This window comes from Pseudophryne corroboree, chromosome 1 (genome assembly GCF_028390025.1).
Source record: "Pseudophryne corroboree isolate aPseCor3 chromosome 1, aPseCor3.hap2, whole genome shotgun sequence".
In the NCBI taxonomy this organism is placed as follows: Eukaryota; Metazoa; Chordata; class Amphibia; order Anura; family Myobatrachidae; genus Pseudophryne; species Pseudophryne corroboree.
In genome coordinates, this window is record NC_086444.1 from 767,757,830 (window position 1) to 767,781,000 (window position 23,171).

General features: G+C 46.2%; 1 protein-coding gene across 1 annotated transcript in view; it reads left to right on the forward strand.

Moving 5' to 3' along the window:
- The window catches only part of LOC135049749 (melanopsin-B-like), a 171,295-nt gene extending 148,940 nt beyond the window's left edge, over positions 1 to 22,355 (forward strand). Inside the window, exons 9-10 of the mRNA XM_063955664.1 lie at positions 20,517 to 20,645; positions 21,855 to 22,355. Of these exons, the coding sequence (XP_063811734.1) occupies positions 20,517 to 20,645; positions 21,855 to 22,253 (528 nt within the window). The 3' untranslated portion in view covers positions 22,254 to 22,355. The remainder of the gene's footprint in view (positions 1 to 20,516; positions 20,646 to 21,854) is intronic.
- Positions 22,356 to 23,171: the final 816 nt, after the last annotated feature.

A 23,171-nucleotide genomic window follows, 5' to 3' on the forward strand; every position in this document is an offset into this window, starting at 1 on the left:
GCTGTCCTGCCACCTACCACTGGCATCTAACACGGCATGATCCCCGCAAACAGCTTCCTCCACACTCACAGTCCTCTGGTTCCCGGCTTTCCCCAGTAATCCCATCTTTGAAACTTAGCCGTTTCTGTATGTGCGTCTGCACAGTCCCAGTTTTGTGCAGTCTGTGCTGGCCTAAAACTACATGTACCCTAATGCATTGCTATCAACAGTATCTAGTACTCGCTGGTGACAGAATAATCAGGCTGGCTGGACCGGGATATAGTCGGCATGCCGGCATTCGTTATTCCGGCAGTCAGAAAGCCGACCGCCAGGATCCCGAGCGTAAATATGCCGGGGAGGGTTAGGCTGCGGGAGGGGAGGGTTAGGGTTAGGCTGCAGGAGGGGAGGGTTAGGGTTAGTCTGCGGGAGGGGAGGGTTAGGATTAGGCTTTGGGGAGGGTCAGGGTTAGGCTGCGGGAGGGGAGGATTAGGGTTAGGCTGCGGGAGGGGAGGGTTAGGGTTAGGCTGCAGGAGGGGAGGGTTAGGGTTAGTCTGCGGGAGGGGAGGGTTAGGATTAGGCTTTGGGGAGGGTCAGGGTTAGGCTGCGGGAGGGGAGGATTAGGGTTAGGCTGCGGGAGGGGAGGGTTAGGGTTAGGCTGCAGGAAGGGAGGGTTAGGGTTAGGCTGCGGGAGGGGAGGTTTAGGGTTAGGCTGCGGGAGGGGAGGTTTAGGGTTAGGCTGCGGGAGGGGAGGGTTAGGCTGTGGGAGGGGAGGGTTCGGATTAGGCTTTGGGGACGGTTAGGGTTAGACTGCGGGAGGGGAGGGTTAGGCTGCAAGGGGGGAGGTTAGGGTTATCCGCAGGAGGAGAGGGTTAGGGTTAGGCTGTGGGAGGGGAGGGTTAGGATTAGGCTTTGGGGAGGGTTAGGCTGCAGATGGGGAGGTTAGGGTTATCTGCGGGAGGGGAGGGTTAGGGTTAGGCTGTGGGAGGGGAGGGTTAGGATTAGGCTTTGGGGAGGGTTAGGGTTAGGCTGCGGGAGGGGAGGTTTAGGGTTATCTGCGGGAGGGGAGGTTAGGGTTATCTGCGGGAGGGGAGAATTAGGGAATTAGGGTTCCATACCTGTTGAGCATCTGTCAGGATTAAAAAATATTGTGATTCCGGGGTCAGTATTTAGACTTCCGGCATCTTCAGTGACTCCCGACCCCAACCCTGCTGGACCAGATGTAGTCCTATCTGCATGCTCCATATTATTACTCTCTGCCACTGCTAGCTCGTAATATGGTAAATAATATAGTAATATAGCATACAGTGTCAAGTGGGGGGTGACAGATAACCACAGGGCTACACAGCCATCAATCTATTAGTACTGTATATGCACGCAAAACTGGAGGTTTAAATTAGAGGACTGTGGTGAATACAGTACCATTACATTTGCCAGAGCAGCATCTTCTCTCCCATTCTGTGCCTCCGGGTCCGCTCCGTCACCTCCTGAGTCCGCACGCCAGTATGTGGAGCTCTCCCCTGCTGTCTCTTTCCGATTACAGTGTGGTGTAGGCTAGTGAGGGATGCGGGCGCCAGTGACACTAAGCGGGAATACCTTGCTCTTGATTCAGTGGTCACTGGTGTGCGGCCCACCTCCTGGGGGCTGGGTTGTGACCGACCACCTCAGTCCTTCACTCAGCTTGCTCCCGTCCCTGCTGTGTGAGCCTGTCAGCTAGCTCCGGAACGCTACCGTCTCATCCCGTGCCCGGAGGTGACTTCTGCCAGCCACACACAGCAGGCTGGATGATCCGGGTACTGCGCGGAGCAGAGCGTAAGGGGAGGGAGATATCATTCTCCATGGTCTCCTCCCCTTCCTCTGCAGTTTACTGGATGAATCTGACTTACAGCCAGGACAGCGCTGCACTGATTGTAGCGCAGTGAGCGGCAGGCCCGGCGGCGTGGGTACGGCGTACCCACGGCTAAATTCTTAAGGGTACGCCGTACACACGCGTACCCGCCCACTTGCATCACTGGTCACCCCCCACGTCTGTGTCTCCCATATAGTTTTCTCTCGGGAAAAATATACCTCTACTGACATGTTGACATCAATTTACATGTACCAAGTCCTATTAGTAGTCGACAGCGCCGACATAGTCATTCCCTTTGTTGCAGAGCACTCAGCCTCAGATATGCCGACACCCGTGTACCAAACACCCACCGACATTACACTGGCTATAAGGGATAGACCCCAGTACAATCTGTCATGGAAACACATAAGGAGTTTACCAGCTCATTTAAACCGCGCTCATGATATAGTGCTTTTATTTTTAACTAATATTGCACCAAACAACTGTGCCCCCCCTCGTTTTCCACTCTGATCTATACAGTAGTGTTTTGGAAGGACCAGTGTCTCTGTGAGGAGAAAATGGCGCTGGTTAGAGCTGTGAGGGTTAAGCCACGCCCACTTAATGGCGCGCTTCAGTCCCGCTTATTTTTATATTTTTATACTGGCGGGGGTCTGTAATTAGTGCCCAGGCACTTTTTATACTTCTGCCAGTCGCTATTTGAGGATTTATGCTGCCCAGGGCGCCCCCCCTGCGCCATGCACCCTGCAGTTGCGTTCTGTATGTGGGAGCATGGCGTGCAGCACGGCCACTGCGCGGTACCTCAAAAGCCTTCTTCTGCTGTCACTGAAGTCTTCAGATCTTCTTTTACTCACCCGTCTTCTTTCTTCTTGCTCTGCAAGGGGGGTGACGGCGCGGCTCCGGGAACGAGCAGCTAGGCGTACCAAGTGATCGGACCCTCTGAAGATAATGGTGTCCAGTAGCCTAAGAAGCAGAGCCTTTGAACTCACAGAAGGAGGTCTGCTTCTCTCCCCTCAGTCCCACGATGCAGGGAGCCTGTTGCCAGCTATTTGAGGATTTATGCTGCCCAGGTCTCCATGAAAATAATAAACCTAACAAAGTCTTTTTTCTGAGAAACTCTGGAGAGCTCCTCAGTGTGCATCCAGTCTCACTGGGCACAGAATCTAACTGGAGTCTGGAGGAGGGGCATAGAGGGAGGAGCCAGTTCACACCCCTTTTAATGTCTTAAAGTGCCCATGTCCCCTGCGGATCCCGTCTGTACCCATGGTTCTTGAAGCATCCCCAGCATCCTCTAGGACATATGAGAAATATTAATACTGTATTCCATACACAATCCAGTGTATAAAAAGACCAATGTGTACATTGATGTCCAGGGTTGATACTGGGTTCTTCTACTGCTCCCCCAGACTCACACACTTGCTCCAATGTTCCGCAAAGTGGGATATAGTGGATTGCATTTGGAACCCCCCCCCCCCTCCAGAAATCATGCTTTTGCCCCTGATTGTAATATTTTGCAAAACAATATCAAGCACTGAGTTAGACATTATACTGCAGGCCATCTTCTTGCTTAAGTTTATATCTAAAGTCATGTTTTTAGTAGAGATGAGCGCCTGAAATTTTTCGGGTTTTGTGTTTTGGTTTTGGGTTCGGTTCCGCGGCCGTGTTTTGGGTTCGACCGCGTTTTGGCAAAACCTCACCGAATTTTTTTTGTCGGATTCGGGTGTGTTTTGGATTCGGGTGTTTTTTTAAAAAAACACTAAAAAACAGCTTAAATCATAGAATTTGGGGGTCATTTTGATCCCATATTATTATTAACCTCAAAAACCATAATTTCCACTCATTTTCAGTCTATTCTGAATACCTCACACCTCACAATATTATTTTTAGTCCTAAAATTTGCACCAAGGTCGCTGGATGACTAAGCTAAGCGACACTAGTGGCCGACACAAACACCTGGCCCATCTAGGAGTGGCACTGCAGTGTCACGCAGGATGTCCCTTCCAAAAAACCCTCCCCAATCAGCACATGACGCAAAGAAAAAAAGAGGCGCAATGAGGTAGCTGACTGTGTGAGTAAGATAAGCGACCCTAGTGGCCGACACAAACACCGGGCCCATTTAGGAGTGGCACTGCAGTGTCACGCAGGATGTCCCTTCCAAAAAACCCTCCCCAATCAGCACATGACGCAAAGAAAAAAAGAGGCGCAATGAGGTAGCTGACTGTGTGAGTAAGATTAGCGACCCTAGTGGCCGACACAAACACCGGGCCCATTTAGGAGTGGCACTGCAGTGTCACGCAGGATGTCCCTTCCAAAAAACCCTCCCCAATCAGCACATGACGCAAAGAAAAAAAGAGGCGCAATGAGGTAGCTGACTGTGTGAGTAAGATTAGCGACCCCAGTGGCCGACACAAACACCGGGCCCATTTAGGAGTGGCACTGCAGTGTCACGCAGGATGTCCCTTCCAAAAAACCCTCCCCAATCAGCACATGACGCAAAGAAAAAAAGAGGCGCAATGAGGTAGCTGACTGTGTGAGTAAGATTAGCGACCCTAGTGGCCGACACAAACACCGGGCCCATTTAGGAGTGGCACTGCAGTGTCACGCAGGATGTCCCTTCCAAAAAACCCTCCCCAAACAGCACATGACGCAAAGAAAAAGAAAAGAAAAAAGAGGTGCAAGATGGAATTGTCCTTGGGCCCTCCCACCCACCCTTATGTTGTATAAACAAAACAGGACATGCACACTTTAACCAACCCATCATTTCAGTGACAGGGTCTGCCACACGACTGTGACTGATATGACGGGTTGGTTTGGACCCCCCCCCAAAAAAGAAGCAATTAATCCCTCCTTGCACAAACTGGCTCTACAGAGGCAAGATGTCCACCTCATCATCACCCTCCGATATATCACCGTGTACATCCCCCTCCTCACAGATTATCAATTCGTCCCCACTGGAATCCACCATCTCAGCTCCCTGTGTACTTTGTGGAGGCAATTGCTGCTGGTCAATGTCTCCGCGGAGGAATTGATTATAATTCATTTTAATGAACATCATCTTCTCCACATTTTCTGGATGTAACCTCGTACGCCGATTGCTGACAAGGTGAGCGGCGGCACTAAACACTCTTTCGGAGTACACACTTGTGGGAGGGCAACTTAGGTAGAATAAAGCCAGTTTGTGCAATGGCCTCCAAATTGCCTCTTTTTCCTGCCAGTATAAGTATGGACTGTGTGACGTGCCTACTTGGATGCGGTCACTCATATAATCCTCCACCATTCTTTCAATGGTGAGAGAATCATATGCAGTGACAGTAGACGACATGTCCGTAATCGTTGTCAGGTCCTTCAGTCCGGACCAGATGTCAGCATCAGCAGTCGCTCCAGACTGCCCTGCATCACCGCCAGCGGGTGGGCTCGGAATTCTGAGCCTTTTCCTCGCACCCCCAGTTGCGGGAGAATGTGAAGGAGGAGATGTTGACAGGTCGCGTTCCGCTTGACTTGACAATTTTCTCACCAGCAGGTCTTTCAACCCCAGCAGACTTGTGTCTGCCGGAAAGAGAGATCCAAGGTAGGCTTTAAATCTAGGATCGAGCACGGTGGCCAAAATGTAGTGCTCTGATTTCAACAGATTGACCACCCGTGAATCCTTGTTAAGCGAATTAAGGGCTCCATCCACAAGTCCCACATGCCTAGCGGAATCGCTCCGTGTTAGCTCCTCCTTCAATGTCTCCAGCTTCTTCTGCAAAAGCCTGATGAGGGGAATGACCTGACTCAGGCTGGCAGTGTCTGAACTGACTTCACGTGTGGCAAGTTCAAAGGGCATCAGAACCTTGCACAACGTTGAAATCATTCTCCACTGCGCTTGAGACAGGTGCATTCCACCTCCTATATCGTGCTCAATTGTATAGGCTTGAATGGCCTTTTGCTGCTCCTCCAACCTCTGAAGCATATAGAGGGTTGAATTCCACCTCGTTACCACTTCTTGCTTCAGATGATGGCAGGGCAGGTTCAGTAGTTTTTGGTGGTGCTCCAGTCTTCTGTATGTGGTGCCTGTACGCCGAAAGTGTCCCGCAATTTTTCTGGCCACCGACAGCATCTCTTGCACGCCCCTGTCGTTTTTTAAATAATTCTGCACCACCAAATTCAAGGTATGTGCAAAACATGGGACGTGCTGGAATTTGCCCATATTTAATGCACACACAATATTGCTGGCGTTGTCCGATGCCACAAATCCACAGGAGAGTCCAATTGGGGTAAGCCATTCCGCGATGATCTTCCTCAGTTGCCGTAAGAGGTTTTCAGCTGTGTGCGTATTCTGGAAACCGGTGATACAAAGCGTAGCCTGCCTAGGAAAGAGTTGGCGTTTGCGAGATGCTGCTACTGGTGCCGCCGCTGCTGTTCTTGCGGCGGGAGTCCATACATCTACCCAGTGGGCTGTCACAGTCATATAGTCCTGACCCTGCCCTGCTCCACTTGTCCACATGTCCGTGGTTAAGTGGACATTGGGTACAGCTGCATTTTTTAGGACACTGGTGACTCTTTTTCTGAGGTCTGTGTAAATTTTCGGTATCGCCTGCCTAGAGAAATGGAACCTAGATGGTATTTGGTACCGGGGACACAGTACCTCCAACAAGTCTCTAGTTGGCTCTGCAGTAATTATGGATACCGGAACCACGGTTCTCACCACCCAGGATGCCAAGGCCTCAGTTATCCGCTTTGCAGTAGGATGACTGCTGTGATATTTCATCTTCCTCGCAAAGGACTGTTGGACAGTCAATTGCTTGGTGGAAGTAGTAAAAGTGGTCTTACGACTTCCCCTCTGGGATGACCATCGACTCCCAGCAGCAACAACAGCAGCGCCAGCAGCAGTAGGCGTTACACGCAAGGATGCATCGGAGGAATCCCAGGCAGGAGAGGACTCGTCAGAATTGCCAGTGACATTGCCTGCAGGACTATTGGCATTCCTGGGGAAGGAGGAAATTGACACTGAGGGAGTTGGTGGGGTGGTTTGCGTGAGCTTGGTTACAAGAGGAAGGGATTTACTGGTCAGTGGACTGCTTCCGCTGTCACCCAAAGTTTTTGAACTTGTCACTGACTTATTATGAATGCGCTGCAGGTGACGTATAAGGGAGGATGTTCCGAGGTGGTTAACGTCCTTACCCCTACTTATTACAGCTTGACAAAGGGAACACACGGCTTGACACCTGTTGTCCGCATTTCTGTTGAAATAGTTCCACACCGAAGAGCTGATTTTTTTGGTATTTTCACCAGGCATGTCAACGGCCATATTCCTCCCACGGACAACAGGTGTCTCCCCGGGTGCCTGACTTAAACAAACCACCTCACCATCAGAATCCTCCTGGTCAATTTCCTCCCCAGCGCCAGCAACACCCATATCCTCCTCATCCTGGTGTACTTCAACACTGACATCTTCAATCTGACTATCAGGAACTGGACTGCGGGTGCTCCTTCCAGCACTTGCAGGGGGCGTGCAAATGGTGGAAGGCGCATGCTCTTCACGTCCAGTGTTGGGAAGGTCAGGCATCGCAACCGACACAATTGGACTCTCCTTGTGGATTTGGGATTTCGAAGAACGCACAGTTCTTTGCGGTGCTACTGCTTTTGCCAGCTTGAGTCTTTTCATTTTTCTAGCGAGAGGCTGAGTGCCTCCATCCTCATGTGAAGCTGAACCACTAGCCATGAACATAGGCCAGGGCCTCAGCCGTTCCTTGCCACTCCGTGTGGTAAATGGCATATTGGCAAGTTTACGCTTCTCCTCCGACAATTTTATTTTAGGTTTTGGAGTCCTTTTTTTACTGATATTTGGTGTTTTGGATTTGACATGCTCTGTACTATGACATTGGGCATCGGCCTTGGCAGACGACGTTGCTGGCATTTCATCGTCTCGGCCATGACTAGTGGCAGCAGCTTCAGCACGAGGTGGAAGTGGATCTTGATCTTTCCCTAATTTTGGAACCTCAACATTTTTGTTCTCCATATTTTAATAGGCACAACTAAAAGGCACCTCAGGTAAACAATGGAGATGGATGGATACTAGTATACAATTATGGACGGACTGCCGAGTGCCGACACAGAGGTAGCTACAGCCGTGAACTACCGTACTGTGTCTGCTGCTAATATAGACTGGTTGATAAAGAGATGTCGTAGTATGTATGTATGAAGAAGAAAGAAAAAAAACCACGGTTAGGTGGTATACAATTATGGACGGACTGCCGAGTGCCGACACAGAGGTAGCCACAGCCGTGAACTACCGTACTGTACTGTGTCTGCTGCTAATATAGACTGGTTGATAAAGAGATGTCGTAGTATGTATGTATGAAGAAGAAAGAAAAAAAAACCACGGGTAGGTGGTATACAATTATGGACGGACTGCCGAGTGCCGACACAGAGGTAGCCACAGCCGTGAACTACCGTACTGTACTGTGTCTGCTGCTAATATAGACTGGTTGATAAAGAGATGTAGTAGTATGTATGTATAAAGAAGAAAGAAAAAAAAACCACGGGAAGGTGGTATACAATTATGGACGGACTGCCGAGTGCCGACACAGAGGTAGCCACAGCCGTGAACTACCGTACTGTACTGTGTCTGCTGCTAATATAGACTGGTTGATAAAGAGATGTCGTAGTATGTATGTATGAAGAAGAAAGAAAAAAAAACCACGGTTAGGTGGTATACAATTATGGACGGACTGCCGAGTGCCGACACAGAGGTAGCCACAGCCGTGAACTACCGTACTGTACTGTGTCTGCTGCTAATATAGACTGGTTGATAAAGAGATGTCGTAGTATGTATGTATAAAGAAGAAAGAAAAAAAAACCACGGTTAGGTGGTATACAATTATGGACGGACTGCCGAGTGCCGACACAGAGGTAGCCACAGCCGTGAACTACCGTACTGTACTGTGTCTGCTGCTAATATAGACTGGTTGATAAAGAGATGTCGTAGTATGTATGTATGAAGAAGAAAGAAAAAAAAACCACGGTTAGGTGGTATACAATTATGGACGGACTGCCGAGTGCCGACACAGAGGTAGCCACAGCCGTGAACTACCGTACTGTACTGTGTCTGCTGCTAATATAGACTGGTTGATAAAGAGATGTCGTAGTATGTATGTATAAAGAAGAAAGAAAAAAAAACCACGGTTAGGTGGTATACAATTATGGACGGACTGCCGAGTGCCGACACAGAGGTAGCCACAGCCGTGAACTACCGTACTGTACTGTGTCTGCTGCTAATATAGACTGGTTGATAAAGAGATGTCGTAGTATGTATGTATGAAGAAGAAATAAAAAAAAACCACGGTTAGGTGGTATACAATTATGGACGGACTGCCGAGTGCCGACACAGAGGTAGCCACAGCCGTGAACTACCGTACTGTACTGTGTCTGCTGCTAATATAGACTGGTTGATAAAGAGATGTCGTAGTATGTATGTATAAAGAAGAAAAAAAAAAAAACACGGTTAGGTGGTATACAATTATGGATGGACTGCCGAGTGCCGACACAGAGGTAGCCACAGCCGTGAACTACCGTACTGTACTGTGTCTGCTGCTAATATAGACTGGTTGATAAAGAGATGTCGTAGTATGTATGTATGAAGAAGAAAGAAAAAAAAACCACGGTTAGGTGGTATACAATTATGGACGGACTGCCGAGTGCCGACACAGAGGTAGCCACAGCCGTGAACTACCGTACTGTACTGTGTCTGCTGCTAATATAGACTGGTTGATAAAGAGATGTCGTAGTATGTATGTATGAAGAAGAAAGAAAAAAAACCACGGTTAGGTGGTATACAATTATGGACGGACTGCCGAGTGCCGACACAGAGGTAGCCACAGCCGTGAACTACCGTACTGTACTGTGTCTGCTGCTAATATAGACTGGTTGATAAAGAGATGTCGTAGTATGTATGTATAAAGAAGAAAGAAAAAAAAACCACGGTTAGGTGGTATACAATTATGGACGGACTGCCGAGTGCCGACACAGAGGTAGCCACAGCCGTGAACTACCGTACTGTACTGTGTCTGCTGCTAATATAGACTGGTTGATAAAGAGATGTCGTAGTATGTATGTATGAAGAAGAAAGAAAAAAAAACCACGGTTAGGTGGTATACAATTATGGACGGACTGCCGAGTGCCAACACAGAGGTAGCCACAGCCGTGAACTACCGTACTGTACTGTGTCTGCTGCTAATATAGACTGGTTGATAAAGAGATGTCGTAGTATGTATGTATAAAGAAGAAAGAAAAAAAAACCACGGTTAGGTGGTATACAATTATGGACGGACTTCCGAGTGCCGACACAGAGGTAGCCACAGCCGTGAACTACCGTACTGTACTGTGTCTGCTGCTAATATAGACTGGTTGATAAAGAGATGTCGTAGTATGTATGTATGAAGAAGAAAGAAAAAAAAACCACGGTTAGGTGGTATACAATTATGGACGGACTGCCGAGTGCCGACACAGAGGTAGCCACAGCCGTGAACTACCGTACTGTACTGTGTCTGCTGCTAATATAGACTGGTTGATAAAGAGATGTCGTAGTATGTATGTATAAAGAAGAAAGAAAAAAAAACCACGGTTAGGTGGTATACAATTATGGACGGACTGCCGAGTGCCGACACAGAGGTAGCCACAGCCGTGAACTACCGTACTGTACTGTGTCTGCTGCTAATATAGACTGGTTGATAAAGAGATGTCGTAGTATGTATGTATAAAGAAGAAAGAAAAAAAAACCACGGGTAGGTGGTATACAATTATGGATGGACTGCCGAGTGCCGACACAGAGGTAGCTACAGCCGTGAACTACCGTACTGTGTCTGCTGCGACTGGATGATAAATAATGATATAAAAAATATATATATATCACTACTGCAGCCGGACAGGTATATATATTATATAATGACGGACCTGCTGGACACTGTCTGTCAGCAGAATGAGTTTTTTATAGAATAAAAAAAAAACACCACACAAGTGAAGTCACACGACGAGTGTTTAACTTTTTCAGGCAATCACAATATAGTATACTACTAACTATACTGGTGGTCAGTGTGGTCAGGTCACTGGTCAGTCACACTGGCAGTGGCACTCCTGCAGCAAAAGTGTGCACTGTTTAATTTTAATATAATATGTACTCCTGGCTCCTGCTATAACCTATAACTGGCACTGCAGTGCTCCCCAGTCTCCCCCACAATTATAAGCTGTGTGAGCTGAGCACAGTCAGATATATAATATATACATAGATGATGCAGGCATGCAGCACACTGGGCTGAGCAGTGCACACAGATATGGTATGTGACTGAGTCACTGTGTGTACCGTTTTTTTCAGGCAGAGAACAGATATATTAAATAAAACAACTGCACTGCTGGTGGTCACTGTGGTCAGTCACTAAACTCTGCACTCTCTTCTACAGTATCAGCCTCAGGTCAATCTCTCTCTCTCTCTCCTAATCTAAATGGAGAGGACGCCAGCCACGTCCTCTCCCTATCAATTTCAATGCACATGTGAAAATGGAGGCGACGCGCGGCTCCTTATATAGAATCCGAGTCTCGCGAGAATCCGACAGCGTCATGATGACGTTCGGGCGCGCTCGGGTTAACCGAGCAAGGCGGGAAGATCCGAGTCGCTCGGACCCGTGAAAAAAAACATGAAGTTCGTGCGGGTTCGGATTCAGAGAAACCGAACCCGCTCATCTCTAGTTTTTAGTAGAAATGAGCGGGTTCGGTTCCTCGGAATCCGAACCCGCCCGAACTTCATGTTTTTTTTCACGGGTCCGAGCGACTCGGATCTTCCCGCCTTGCTCGGTTAACCCGAGCGCGCCCGAACGTCATCATGACGCTGTCGGATTCTCACGAGACTCGGATTCTATATAAGGAGCCGCGCGTCGCCGCCATTTTCACACGTGCATTGAGATTGATAGGGAGAGGACGTGGCTGCCGTCCTCTCCATTTAGATTAGAAGAGAGAGAGTGAGATTGATTTGAGACAGAGACACTTGATTTACTGGAGCTTAGGAGTACTGTAGAGAGTGCAGAGTTTGGTAGTGACTGACCACAGTGACCACCAGACAGTGCAGTTTTATTTAATATAATCCGTTCTCTGCCTGAAAAAAACGATACACAGTGACTCAGTCACATACCATATCTGTGTGCACTGCTCAGCCCAGTGTGCTGCATCATCTATGTATATATCTGACTGTGCTCACACAGCTTATAATTGTGGGGGAGACTGGGGAGCAGTGCCAGTTATAGGTTATAGCAGGAGCCAGGAGTACATATTATTAAAATTAAACAGTGCACACTTTTGCTGCAGGAGTGCCACTGCCAGTGTGACTGACCAGTGACCTGACCACACTGACCACCAGTATAGTTAGTAGTATACTATATTGTGATTGCCTGAAAAAGTTAAACACTCGTCGTGTGACTTGTGTGGTGTTTTTTTTTTTATTCTATAAAAAACTCATTCTGCTGACAGACAGTGTCCAGCAGGTCCGTCATTATATAATATATACCTGTCCGGCTGCAGTAGTGATATATATATATTTTTTATATCATTATTTATCATCCAGTCACAGCAGACACAGTACGGTAGTTCACGGCTGTAGCTACCTCTGTGTCGGCACTCGGCAGTCCATCCATAATTGTATACCACCTACCCGTGGTTTTTTTTCTTTCTTCTTTATACATACATACTACATCTCTTTATCAACCAGTCTATATTAGCAGCAGACACAGTACAGTAGTCCACGGCTGTAGCTACCTCTGTGTCGGCACTCGGCAGTCCATCCATAATTGTATACCACCTACCCGTGGTTTTTTTTTCTTTCTTCTTTATACATACATACTACATCTCTTTATCAACCAGTCTATATTAGCAGCAGACACAGTACAGTACGGTAGTCCACGGCTGTAGCTACCTCTGTGTCGGCACTCGGCAGTCCGTCCATAATTGTACACCACCTACCCGTGTTTTTTTTTTCTTTCTTCTTTATACATACATACTACATCTCTTTATCAACCAGTCTATATTAGCAGCAGACACAGTACAGTAGTCCACGGCTGTAGCTACCTCTGTGTCGGCACTCGGCAGTCCATCCATAATTGTATACCACCTACCCGTGGTTTTTTTTTCTTTCTTCTTTATACATACATACTACATCTCTTTATCAACCAGTCTATATTAGCAGCAGACACAGTACAGTACGGTAGTCCACGGCTGTAGCTACCTCTGTGTCGGCACTCGGCAGTCCGTCCATAATTGTATACCACCTACCCGTGGTTTTTTTTTCTTTCTTCTTTATACATACATACTACATCTCTTTATCAACCAGTCTATATTAGCAGCAGACACAGTACAGTAGTCCACGGCTGTAGCTACCTCTGTGTCGGCACTCGGCAGTCCATCCATAATTGTATACCACCTACCCGTGGTTTTTTTTTCTTTCTTCTTTATACATACATACTACATCTCTTTATCAACCAGTCTATATTAGCAGCAGACACAGTACAGTACGGTAGTCCACGGCTGTAGCTACCTCTGTGTCGGCACTCGGCAGTCCGTCCATAATTGTACACCACCTACCCGTGTTTTTTTTTTCTTTCTTCTTTATACATACATACTACATCTCTTTATCAACCAGTCTATATTAGCAGCAGACACAGTACAGTAGTCCACGGCTGTAGCTACCTCTGTGTCGGCACTCGGCAGTCCATCCATAATTGTATACCACCTACCCGTGGTTTTTTTTTCTTTCTTCTTTATACATACATACTACATCTCTTTATCAACCAGTCTATATTAGCAGCAGACACAGTACAGTACGGTAGTCCACGGCTGTAGCTACCTCTGTGTCGGCACTCGGCAGTCCGTCCATAATTGTATACCACCTACCCGTGGTTTTTTTTTCTTTCTTCTTTATACATACATACTACATCTCTTTATCAACCAGTCTATATTAGCAGCAGACACAGTACAGTAGTCCACGGCTGTAGCTACCTCTGTGTCGGCACTCGGCAGTCCATCCATAATTGTATACCACCTACCCGTGGTTTTTTTTTCTTTCTTCTTTATACATACATACTACATCTCTTTATCAACCAGTCTATATTAGCAGCAGACACAGTACAGTACGGTAGTCCACGGCTGTAGCTACCTCTGTGTCGGCACTCGGCAGTCCGTCCATAATTGTATACCACCTACCCGTGGTTTTTTTTTCTTTCTTCTTTATACATACTACATCTCATTATCATCCAGTCTATATTAGCAGCAGACACAGTACAGTACGGTAGTCCACGGCTGTAGCTACCTCTGTGTCGGCACTCGGCAGTCCGTCCATAATTGTATACCACCTACCCGTGGTTTTTTTTTTTCTTTCTTCTTTATACATACTACATCTCATTATCAACCAGTCTATATTAGCAGCAGACACAGTACGGTAGTCCACGGCTGTAGCTACCTCTGTGTCGGCACTCGGCAGTCCGTCCATAATTGTATACCACCTACCCGTGGTTTTTTTTTTCTTTCATCTTTATACATACTACATCTCATTATCAACCAGTCTATATTAGCAGCAGACACAGTACGGTAGTCCACGGCTGTAGCTACCTCTGTGTCGGCACTCGGCAGTCCATCCATAATTGTATACCACCTACCCGTGGTTTTTTTTTCTTTCTTCTTTATACATACTACATCTCATTATCAACCAGTCTATATTAGCAGCAGACACAGTACGGTAGTCCACGGCTGTAGCTACCTCTGTGTCGGCACTCGGCAGTCCGTCCATAATTGTATACCACCTACCCGTGGTTTTTTTTTCTTTCTTCTTTATACATACTACATCTCATTATCAACCAGTCTATATTAGCAGCAGACACAGTACGGTAGTCCACGGCTGCAGCTACCTCTGTGTCGGCACTCGGCAGTCCGTCCATAATTGTATACCACCTACCCGTGGTTTTTTTTTTCTTTCTTCTTTATACATACTACATCTCATTATCAACCAGTCTATATTAGCAGCAGACACAGTACAGTACGGTAGTTCACGGCTGTGGCTACCTCTGTGTCGGCACTCGGCAGTCCGTCCATAATTGTATACCACCTAACCGTGGTTTTTTTTTCTTTCTTCTTCATACATACATACTACGACATCTCTTTATCAACCAGTCTATATTAGCAGCAGACACAGTACGGTAGTTCACGGCTGTAGCTACCTCTGTGTCGGCACTCGGCAGTCCGTCCATAATTGTATACTAGTATCCATCCATCTCCATTGTTTACCTGAGGTGCCTTTTAGTTGTGCCTATTAAAATATGGAGAACAAAAATGTTGAGGTTCCAAAATTAGGGAAAGATCAAGATCCACTTCCACCTCGTGCTGAAGCTGCTGCCACTAGTCATGGCCGAGACGATGAAATGCCAGCAACGTCGTCTGCCAAGGCCGATGCCCAATGTCATAGTACAGAGCATGTCAAATCCAAAACACCAAATATCAGTAAAAAAAGGACTCCAAAACCTAAAATAAAATTGTCGGAGGAGAAGCGTAAACTTGCCAATATGCCATTTACCACACGGAGTGGCAAGGAACGGCTGAGGCCCTGGCCTATGTTCATGGCTAGTGGTTCAGCTTCACATGAGGATGGAAGCACTCAGCCTCTCGCTAGAAAACTGAAAAGACTCAAGCTGGCAAAAGCACCGCAAAGAACTGTGCGTTCTTCGAAATCCCAAATCCACAAGGAGAGTCCAATTGTGTCGGTTGCGATGCCTGACCTTCCCAACACTGGACGTGAAGAGCATGCGCCTTCCACCATTTGCACGCCCCCTGCAAGTGCTGGAAGGAGCACCCGCAGTCCAGTTCCTGATAGTCAGATTGAAGATGTCAGTGTTGAAGTACACCAGGATGAGGAGGATATGGGTGTTGCTGGCGCTGGGGAGGAAATTGACCAGGAGGATTCTGTTGGTGAGGTGGTTTGTTTAAGTCAGGCACCCGGGGAGACACCTGTTGTCCGTGGGAGGAATATGGCCGTTGACATGCCTGGTGAAAATACCAAAAAAATCAGCTCTTCGGTGTGGAAGTATTTCACCAGAAATGCGGACAACATTTGTCAAGCCGTGTGTTCCCTTTGTCAAGCTGTAATAAGTAGGGGTAAGGACGTTAACCACCTCGGAACATCCTCCGTTATACGTCACCTGCAGCGCATTCATAATAAGTCAGTGACAAGTTCAAAAACTTTGGGCGACAGCGGAAGCAGTCCACTGACCAGTAAATCCCTTCCTCTTGTAACCAAGCTCACGCAAACCACCCCACCAACTCCCTCAGTGTCAATTTCCTCCTTCCCCAGGAATGCCAATAGTCCTGCAGGCCATGTCACTGGCAATTCTGACGAGTCCTCTCCTGCCTGGGATTCCTCCGATGCATCCTTGCGTGTAACGCCTACTGCTGCTGGCGCTGCTGTTGTTGCTGCTGGGAGTCGATGGTCATCCCAGAGGGGAAGTCGTAAGCCCACTTGTACTACTTCCAGTAAGCAATTGACTGTTCAACAGTCCTTTGCGAGGAAGATGAAATATCACAGCAGTCATCCTGCTGCAAAGCGGATAACTGAGGCCTTGACAACTATGTTGGTGTTAGACGTGCATCCGGTATCCGCCGTTAGTTCACAGGGAACTAGACAATTTATTGAGGTAGTGTGCCCCCGTTACCAAATACCATCTAGGTTCCACTTCTCTAGGCAGGCGATACCGAGAATGTACACGGACGTCAGAAAAAGACTCACCAGTGTCCTAAAAAATGCAGTTGTACCCAATGTCCACTTAACCACGGACATGTGGACAAGTGGAGCAGGGCAGGGTCAGGACTATATGACTGTGACAGCCCACTGGGTAGATGTATGGACTCCCGCCGCAAGAACAGCAGCGGCGGCACCAGTAGCAGCATCTCGCAAACGCCAACTCTTTCCTAGGCAGGCTACGCTTTGTATCACCGCTTTCCAGAATACGCACACAGCTGAAAACCTCTTACGGCAACTGAGGAAGATCATCGCGGAATGGCTTACCCCAATTGGACTCTCCTGTGGATTTGTGGCATCGGACAACGCCAGCAATATTGTGTGTGCATTAAATATGGGCAAATTCCAGCACGTCCCATGTTTTGCACATACCTTGAATTTGGTGGTGCAGAATTTTTTTAAAAACGACAGGGGCGTGCAAGAGATGCTGTCGGTGGCCAGAAGAATTGCGGGACACTTTCGGCGTACAGGCACCACGTACAGAAGACTGGAGCACCACCAAAAACTACTGAACCTGCCCTGCCATCATCTGAAGCAAGAAGTGGTAACGAGGTGGAATTCAACCCTCTATATGCTTCAGAGGTTGGAGTAGCAGCAAAAGGCCATTCAAGCCTATACAATTGAGCACGATATAGGAGGTGGAATGCACCTGTCTCAAGTGCAGTGGAGAATGATTTCAACGTTGTGCAAGGTTCTGATGCCCTTTGAACTTGCCACACGTGAAGTCAGTTCAGACACTGCCAGCCTGAGTCAGGTCATTCCCCTCATCAGGCTTTTGCAGAAGAAGCTGGAGACATTGAAGGAGGAGCTAACACGGAGCGATTCCGCTAGGCATGTGGGACTTGTGGATGGAGCCCTTAATTCGCTTAACAAGGATTCACGGGTGGTCAATCTGTTGAAATCAGAGCACTACATTTTGGCCACCGTGCTCGATCCTAGATTTAAAACCTACCTTGGATCTCTCTTTCCGGCAGACACAAGTCTGCTGGGGTTGAAAGACCTGCTGGTGAGAAAATTGTCAAGTCAAGCGGAACGCGACCTGTCAACATCTCCTCCTTCACATTCTCCCGCAACTGGGGGTGCGAGGAAAAGGCTCAGAATTCCGAGCCCACCCGCTGGCGGTGATGCAGGGCAGTCTGGAGCGACTGCTGATGCTGACATCTGGTCCGGACTGAAGGACCTGACAACGATTACGGACATGTCGTCTACTGTCACTGCATATGATTCTCTCAACATTGAAAGAATGGTGGAGGATTATATGAGTGACCGCATCCAAGTAGGCACGTCACACAGTCCGTACTTATACTGGCAGGAAAAAGAGGCAATTTGGAGGCCCTTGCACAAACTGGCTTTATTCTACCTAAGTTGCCCTCCCACAAGTGTGTACTCCGAAAGAATGTTTAGTGCCGCCGCTCACCTTGTCAGCAATCGGCGTACGAGGTTACATCCAGAAAATGTGGAGAAGATGATGTTCATTAAAATGAATTATAATCAATTCCTCCGCGGAGACATTGACCAGCAGCAATTGCCTCCACAAAGTACACAGGGAGCTGAGATGGTGGATTCCAGTGGGGACGAATTGATAATCTGTGAGGAGGGGGATGTACACGGTGATATACCGGAGGATGATGATGAGGTGGACATCTTGCCTCTGTAGAGCCAGTTTGTGCAAGGAGAGATTAATTGCTTCTTTTTTGGGGGGGGTCCAAACCAACCCGTCATATCAGTCACAGTCGTGTGGCAGACCCTGTCACTGAAATGATGGGTTGGTTAAAGTGTGCATGTCCTGTTTATACAACATAAGGGTGGGTGGGAGGGCCCAAGGACAATTCCATCTTGCACCTCTTTTTTCTTTTCTTTTTCTTTGCGTCATGTGCTGTTTGGGGAGGGTTTTTTGGAAGGGCCATCCTGCGTGACACTGCAGTGCCACTCCTAGATGGGCCCGGTGTTTGTGTCGGCCACTAGGGTCGCTTATCTTACTCACACAGTCAGCTACCTCATTGCGCCTCTTTTTTTCTTTGCGTCATGTGCTGTTTGGGGAGGGTTTTTTGGAAGGACCATCCTGCGTGACACTGCAGTGCCACTCCTAGATGGGCCCGGTGTTTGTGTCGGCCACTAGGGTCGCTTATCTTACTCACACAGTCAGCTACCTCATTGCGCCTCTTTTTTTCTTTGCGTCATGTGCTGTTTGGGGAGGGTTTTTTGGAAGGGCCATCCTGCGTGACACTGCAGTGCCACTCCTAGATGGGCCCGGTGTTTGTGTCGGCCACTAGGGTCGCTTATCTTACTCACACAGTCAGCTACCTCATTGCGCCTCTTTTTTTCTTTGCGTCATGTGCTGTTTGGGGAGGGTTTTTTGGAAGGGACATCCTGCGTGACACTGCAGTGCCACTCCTAGATGGGCCCGGTGTTTGTGTCGGCCACTAGGGTCGCTTATCTTACTCACACAGTCAGCTACCTCATTGCGCCTCTTTTTTTCTTTGCGTCATGTGCTGTTTGGGGAGGGTTTTTTGGAAGGGACATCCTGCGTGACACTGCAGTGCCACTCCTAGATGGGCCCGGTGTTTGTGTCGGCCACTAGGGTCGCTTATCTTACTCACACAGCGACCTCGGTGCAAATTTTAGGACTAAAAATAATATTGTGAGGTGTGAGGTATTCAGAATAGACTGAAAATGAGTGTAAATTATGGTTTTTGAGGTTAATAATACTTTGGGATCAAAATTACCCCCAAATTCTATGATTTAAGCTGTTTTTTAGGGTTTTTTGAAAAAAACACCCGAATCCAAAACACACCCGAATCCGACAAAAAAAATTCGGTGAGGTTTTGCCAAAACGCGGTCGAACCCAAAACACGGCCGCGGAACCGAACCCAAAACCAAAACACAAAACCGAAAAATTTCCGGCGCTCATCTCTAGTTTTTAGTAGATTGTTATTGTATTACTTTAAGCAGTGATAGTTACTTTAACTGATACAATATCATACCATGCTTAAAAGACTTAAATGTTTATCTTTATACAAATTTATGGCCGGGATGTATCAAGCAACACATTTTAAATGTGATACATCTCGTCACTGATCGCATGCATAGTAGCGGGTATTAACGTAGTATGCATGAAGATTTGCAATTAAAACTGCAAAGGATAGCTTTGCAGTGTGAGGACTTCTGCACATGAGCAGCCATCAGCCAGTACATGCACAAGCCATGGGGACACTGGATTGTATCCTAATAGATTCCTCTTGGAGAAGTCTGCGGTAACAAGCCTATATGCTTCTATTTGACAACGCAATCAACAGATGGCATTGCCTATTGGGAACAAGCTCCAGAAAATATTGCTTTTCTGGAGCTTAATGCACAAGGGGAATTCGGTCAAAGATTTGACCGCATTTTCGAGGAAATTGCATCCTGCCCTATATAATCTCCCCAGTTCTACATCAATTTGCTGATAATGTGAATGAGCATTCATAGTGAATATTGGAGGACCATGAATGCAGTATGCACTTTTTACTTTTTACTATGGTTCTTAATTCATTTAATATAAATATTCTATGTGCTTTAGCCACATTATATACTAGGAGCAATCATCCCCTTTTCTGTTGTGCTTACAATAGATTCTAATTACACAACCCCGAAAAGTGATGCCATTTTATATACACATTTAAATTACATCCATCATTAAGGCACAGTATTCCAAGGTGCCAATTTATTAACATGTATAGTGCCATTATACTCCATGGTGCTTTACAATTAACAACTTACAGTAGTTATAACTTTTAAAATCCTTAACCCTGAGACTGGAAAGTTAATATATATTATTAATGATAGGAAGACAAAAATGTTTTATGCTGAAGCAAACACAACAGTGACTGTATACAATGTTTATTTTACATTCAGATATTGAGTGATGTCGAGCAGATAGTCTGCTTTCAAAGAAGCCATTCTTTTTCCTCAAGTCAAAAGCGGGAACAGAAAGGAGAGATTCTGTTGAAGGCCTGGAGCTGTAATGCTTTACCTGAAGAAAAGGTACACATTGAAGGCTTAACAATGGCTCATATAGCAATAAGGGCCATTTCTAGACGTTTCTTCATTCGCTTCATATGCTTTTTGTTGTTGTGAATATTTTAACTCAAGTCATTCTTAAACTTTACAAAAGCATTTTTACAAATTAGACTTTTGATGTACTATTTTTCTTAACACTTGGTTATTACATTTTTACTACTATATCCAAGCAATATCTGCTAGACAGCATCTAAATTGTAATACATTGTATATTAAGCCAAGATTGCCTTTTAGTGTATGACTGTCGAATGTTTTGCTTCTTTGGAGATTCATACCCCTTTTCCACTGCCTTCAAAAACCCAGGTTTTTGCACATGAACGCGCATCAACCTGGGTTTTTGTTCACTGGAAATAGCTCCTTTAAAAAAAACAGAGTCCAATTGCCCAGGAATCCAACCCACATAGTTAAGGAGCAGTGTAAACAGGTAACCCAGGTCATCTGACCCGGTACCCATTTACAGCACAGTGATTGGTCAAAACTTAAAAGATCTCAATGGTGTCTGTGGACAGCTGCCACTTGGTAGGGAGATGTTACAGCCTCCCCATATGGTCCGTACTGTTGCAGTTGTTACCCGCTTCTTAAGGGTTGGAGGAGGCTGTAATATCTCCCTCCCCATTGACAGCTGTCCACAGACAACCTCATGGACAGCCCTCCCAACCTGCAGGTTGCCGATCCGCTTTGGGTGGAGTTCAGGGGAGATGCAGAGCTCGGAAATTATGTCATTTCCAAGCACTGGCACTGCACATGTGAATAGTGCCGACCCAGGAATATCCTGTGTCGACGCTACAGTGGAATCAGGTTATGAGTGTTTGTGAAGAGCTGATTCATTTACAGCAAAGATTATCTTCCCTGAATCAACAATAAACAATAGTGCAAGTTCACTAGAAATTATATTAGGAAACTTTTATAGCAACAATATGAGTATCTTAATTTTCAAGTGGTACAGTTGCATTGTAAATACTAAACAGTTTAGTTATTATTTCATTAATGTTAACTTAATATTTATTAATATATTGATTAAAAGAAATATAGGAATTTTATAAAGAAATTAAATAATAATGAAATACCAATGTAACCTTCCCAGTTTTAAATGTGCATTTGTCCATACATACATTTTTAAACTGTCTATAAGATATTATAGTTATGAAAATTTTAATTTTTTTTTTAAATCAGGTTTTTCCTGCAGTCCATAAACTTGAGCACTCATTTAGAAGATCAGAAAAAAGAAACACACAAGAGCTTCTTGTATCAAATTCCTTGAAAGCAGTCACCTATCCCATTGGCTTACAATCCATTGTTAAAGATAATAATACACAATTAAAGGGTCATGATGTAAGTGGGGGCCTGGATTGGATCATTCATGCCACAATCCCACGTATTGTTATTATTCCTACCTCACAAAGTAGCATTTGCGAGGAACAAGAGGAACTTGGCAACGATCAGGATGAAAAAAGCGAAAAAGATTTTGATGATGATTTCTTCAACTTTCACGTTGACACAAGCTTATTGGACTTTGAAGGACTTTCTTCAAATGCTGATCTTTTTGAAGTGGTTGAGAAATTTTTGTCATAAAGGAAGTTGAAAACCAGTGACTACAGTTATGAAATTCCACATCTGCTATAAATAGTTATGCAATAAGTGAAGCACCTAGTATTATATTGTAAGAAACTTGTTAGGGATGCATAGAATAGTTAAGATTAAGATTTAACCAAATAAAAGAGTTTTCAGTTAACTATTTATTGATTGAATTCGATCTGATTTGTAACAAGGAGCTAAATTAGGATTTAGGTTGGTATTTTGGCTGTATATTCACAAATAGAATTCAATATTCAGCTACATATTAAATATGGATTTGGGGCATCCCTAATGTTACCTCTTGCGCAACCACTCAGTGATTATAGTTATATTTTTATTACCATTTATAATCAGTCTTTATAGTGTTCACAGTATTTTGCATATAAAAGATTATGTTATGTAAACAACAATAGGATAACAAACCTTTCATGATTGATGTGACTTGCGAAATCACTGCAAAGTGTTTGCTAGGATCACATGTTCATTTTAGAACCTCTTATTTGCACTGAAATCATAAATACAAGTATGCTTCCATATTGTAGAAAGGGGTGTAGTATGGTATGCCGGCGGCCGGGCTACCGGCGACCAGCATACCGGCACCGGGAGCCCGACCGCCGGCATACCGACAGTGTGGCGAGCGCAAAGGAGCCCCTTGCGGGTTCGCTGCGCTCGCCACGCTGCGGGCACGGTGGCTCTCCCTCCAGGGGGTTCGTGGACCCCCACGAGGGAGAATAGCTGTCGGTATGCCGGGTGTCGGGATCCCGGCGCCGGGATCCCGACATTCGGCATACTGAAGACCACCCGTAGAAAGTATCCATTAGTACTCTAGTTATAGCATTCTAACCTACCCTCCAGGAACATCTGGTAGACTAACAAATTTGTGGGGAGTTCCACAGACTCTGAGCAAATTGCTTC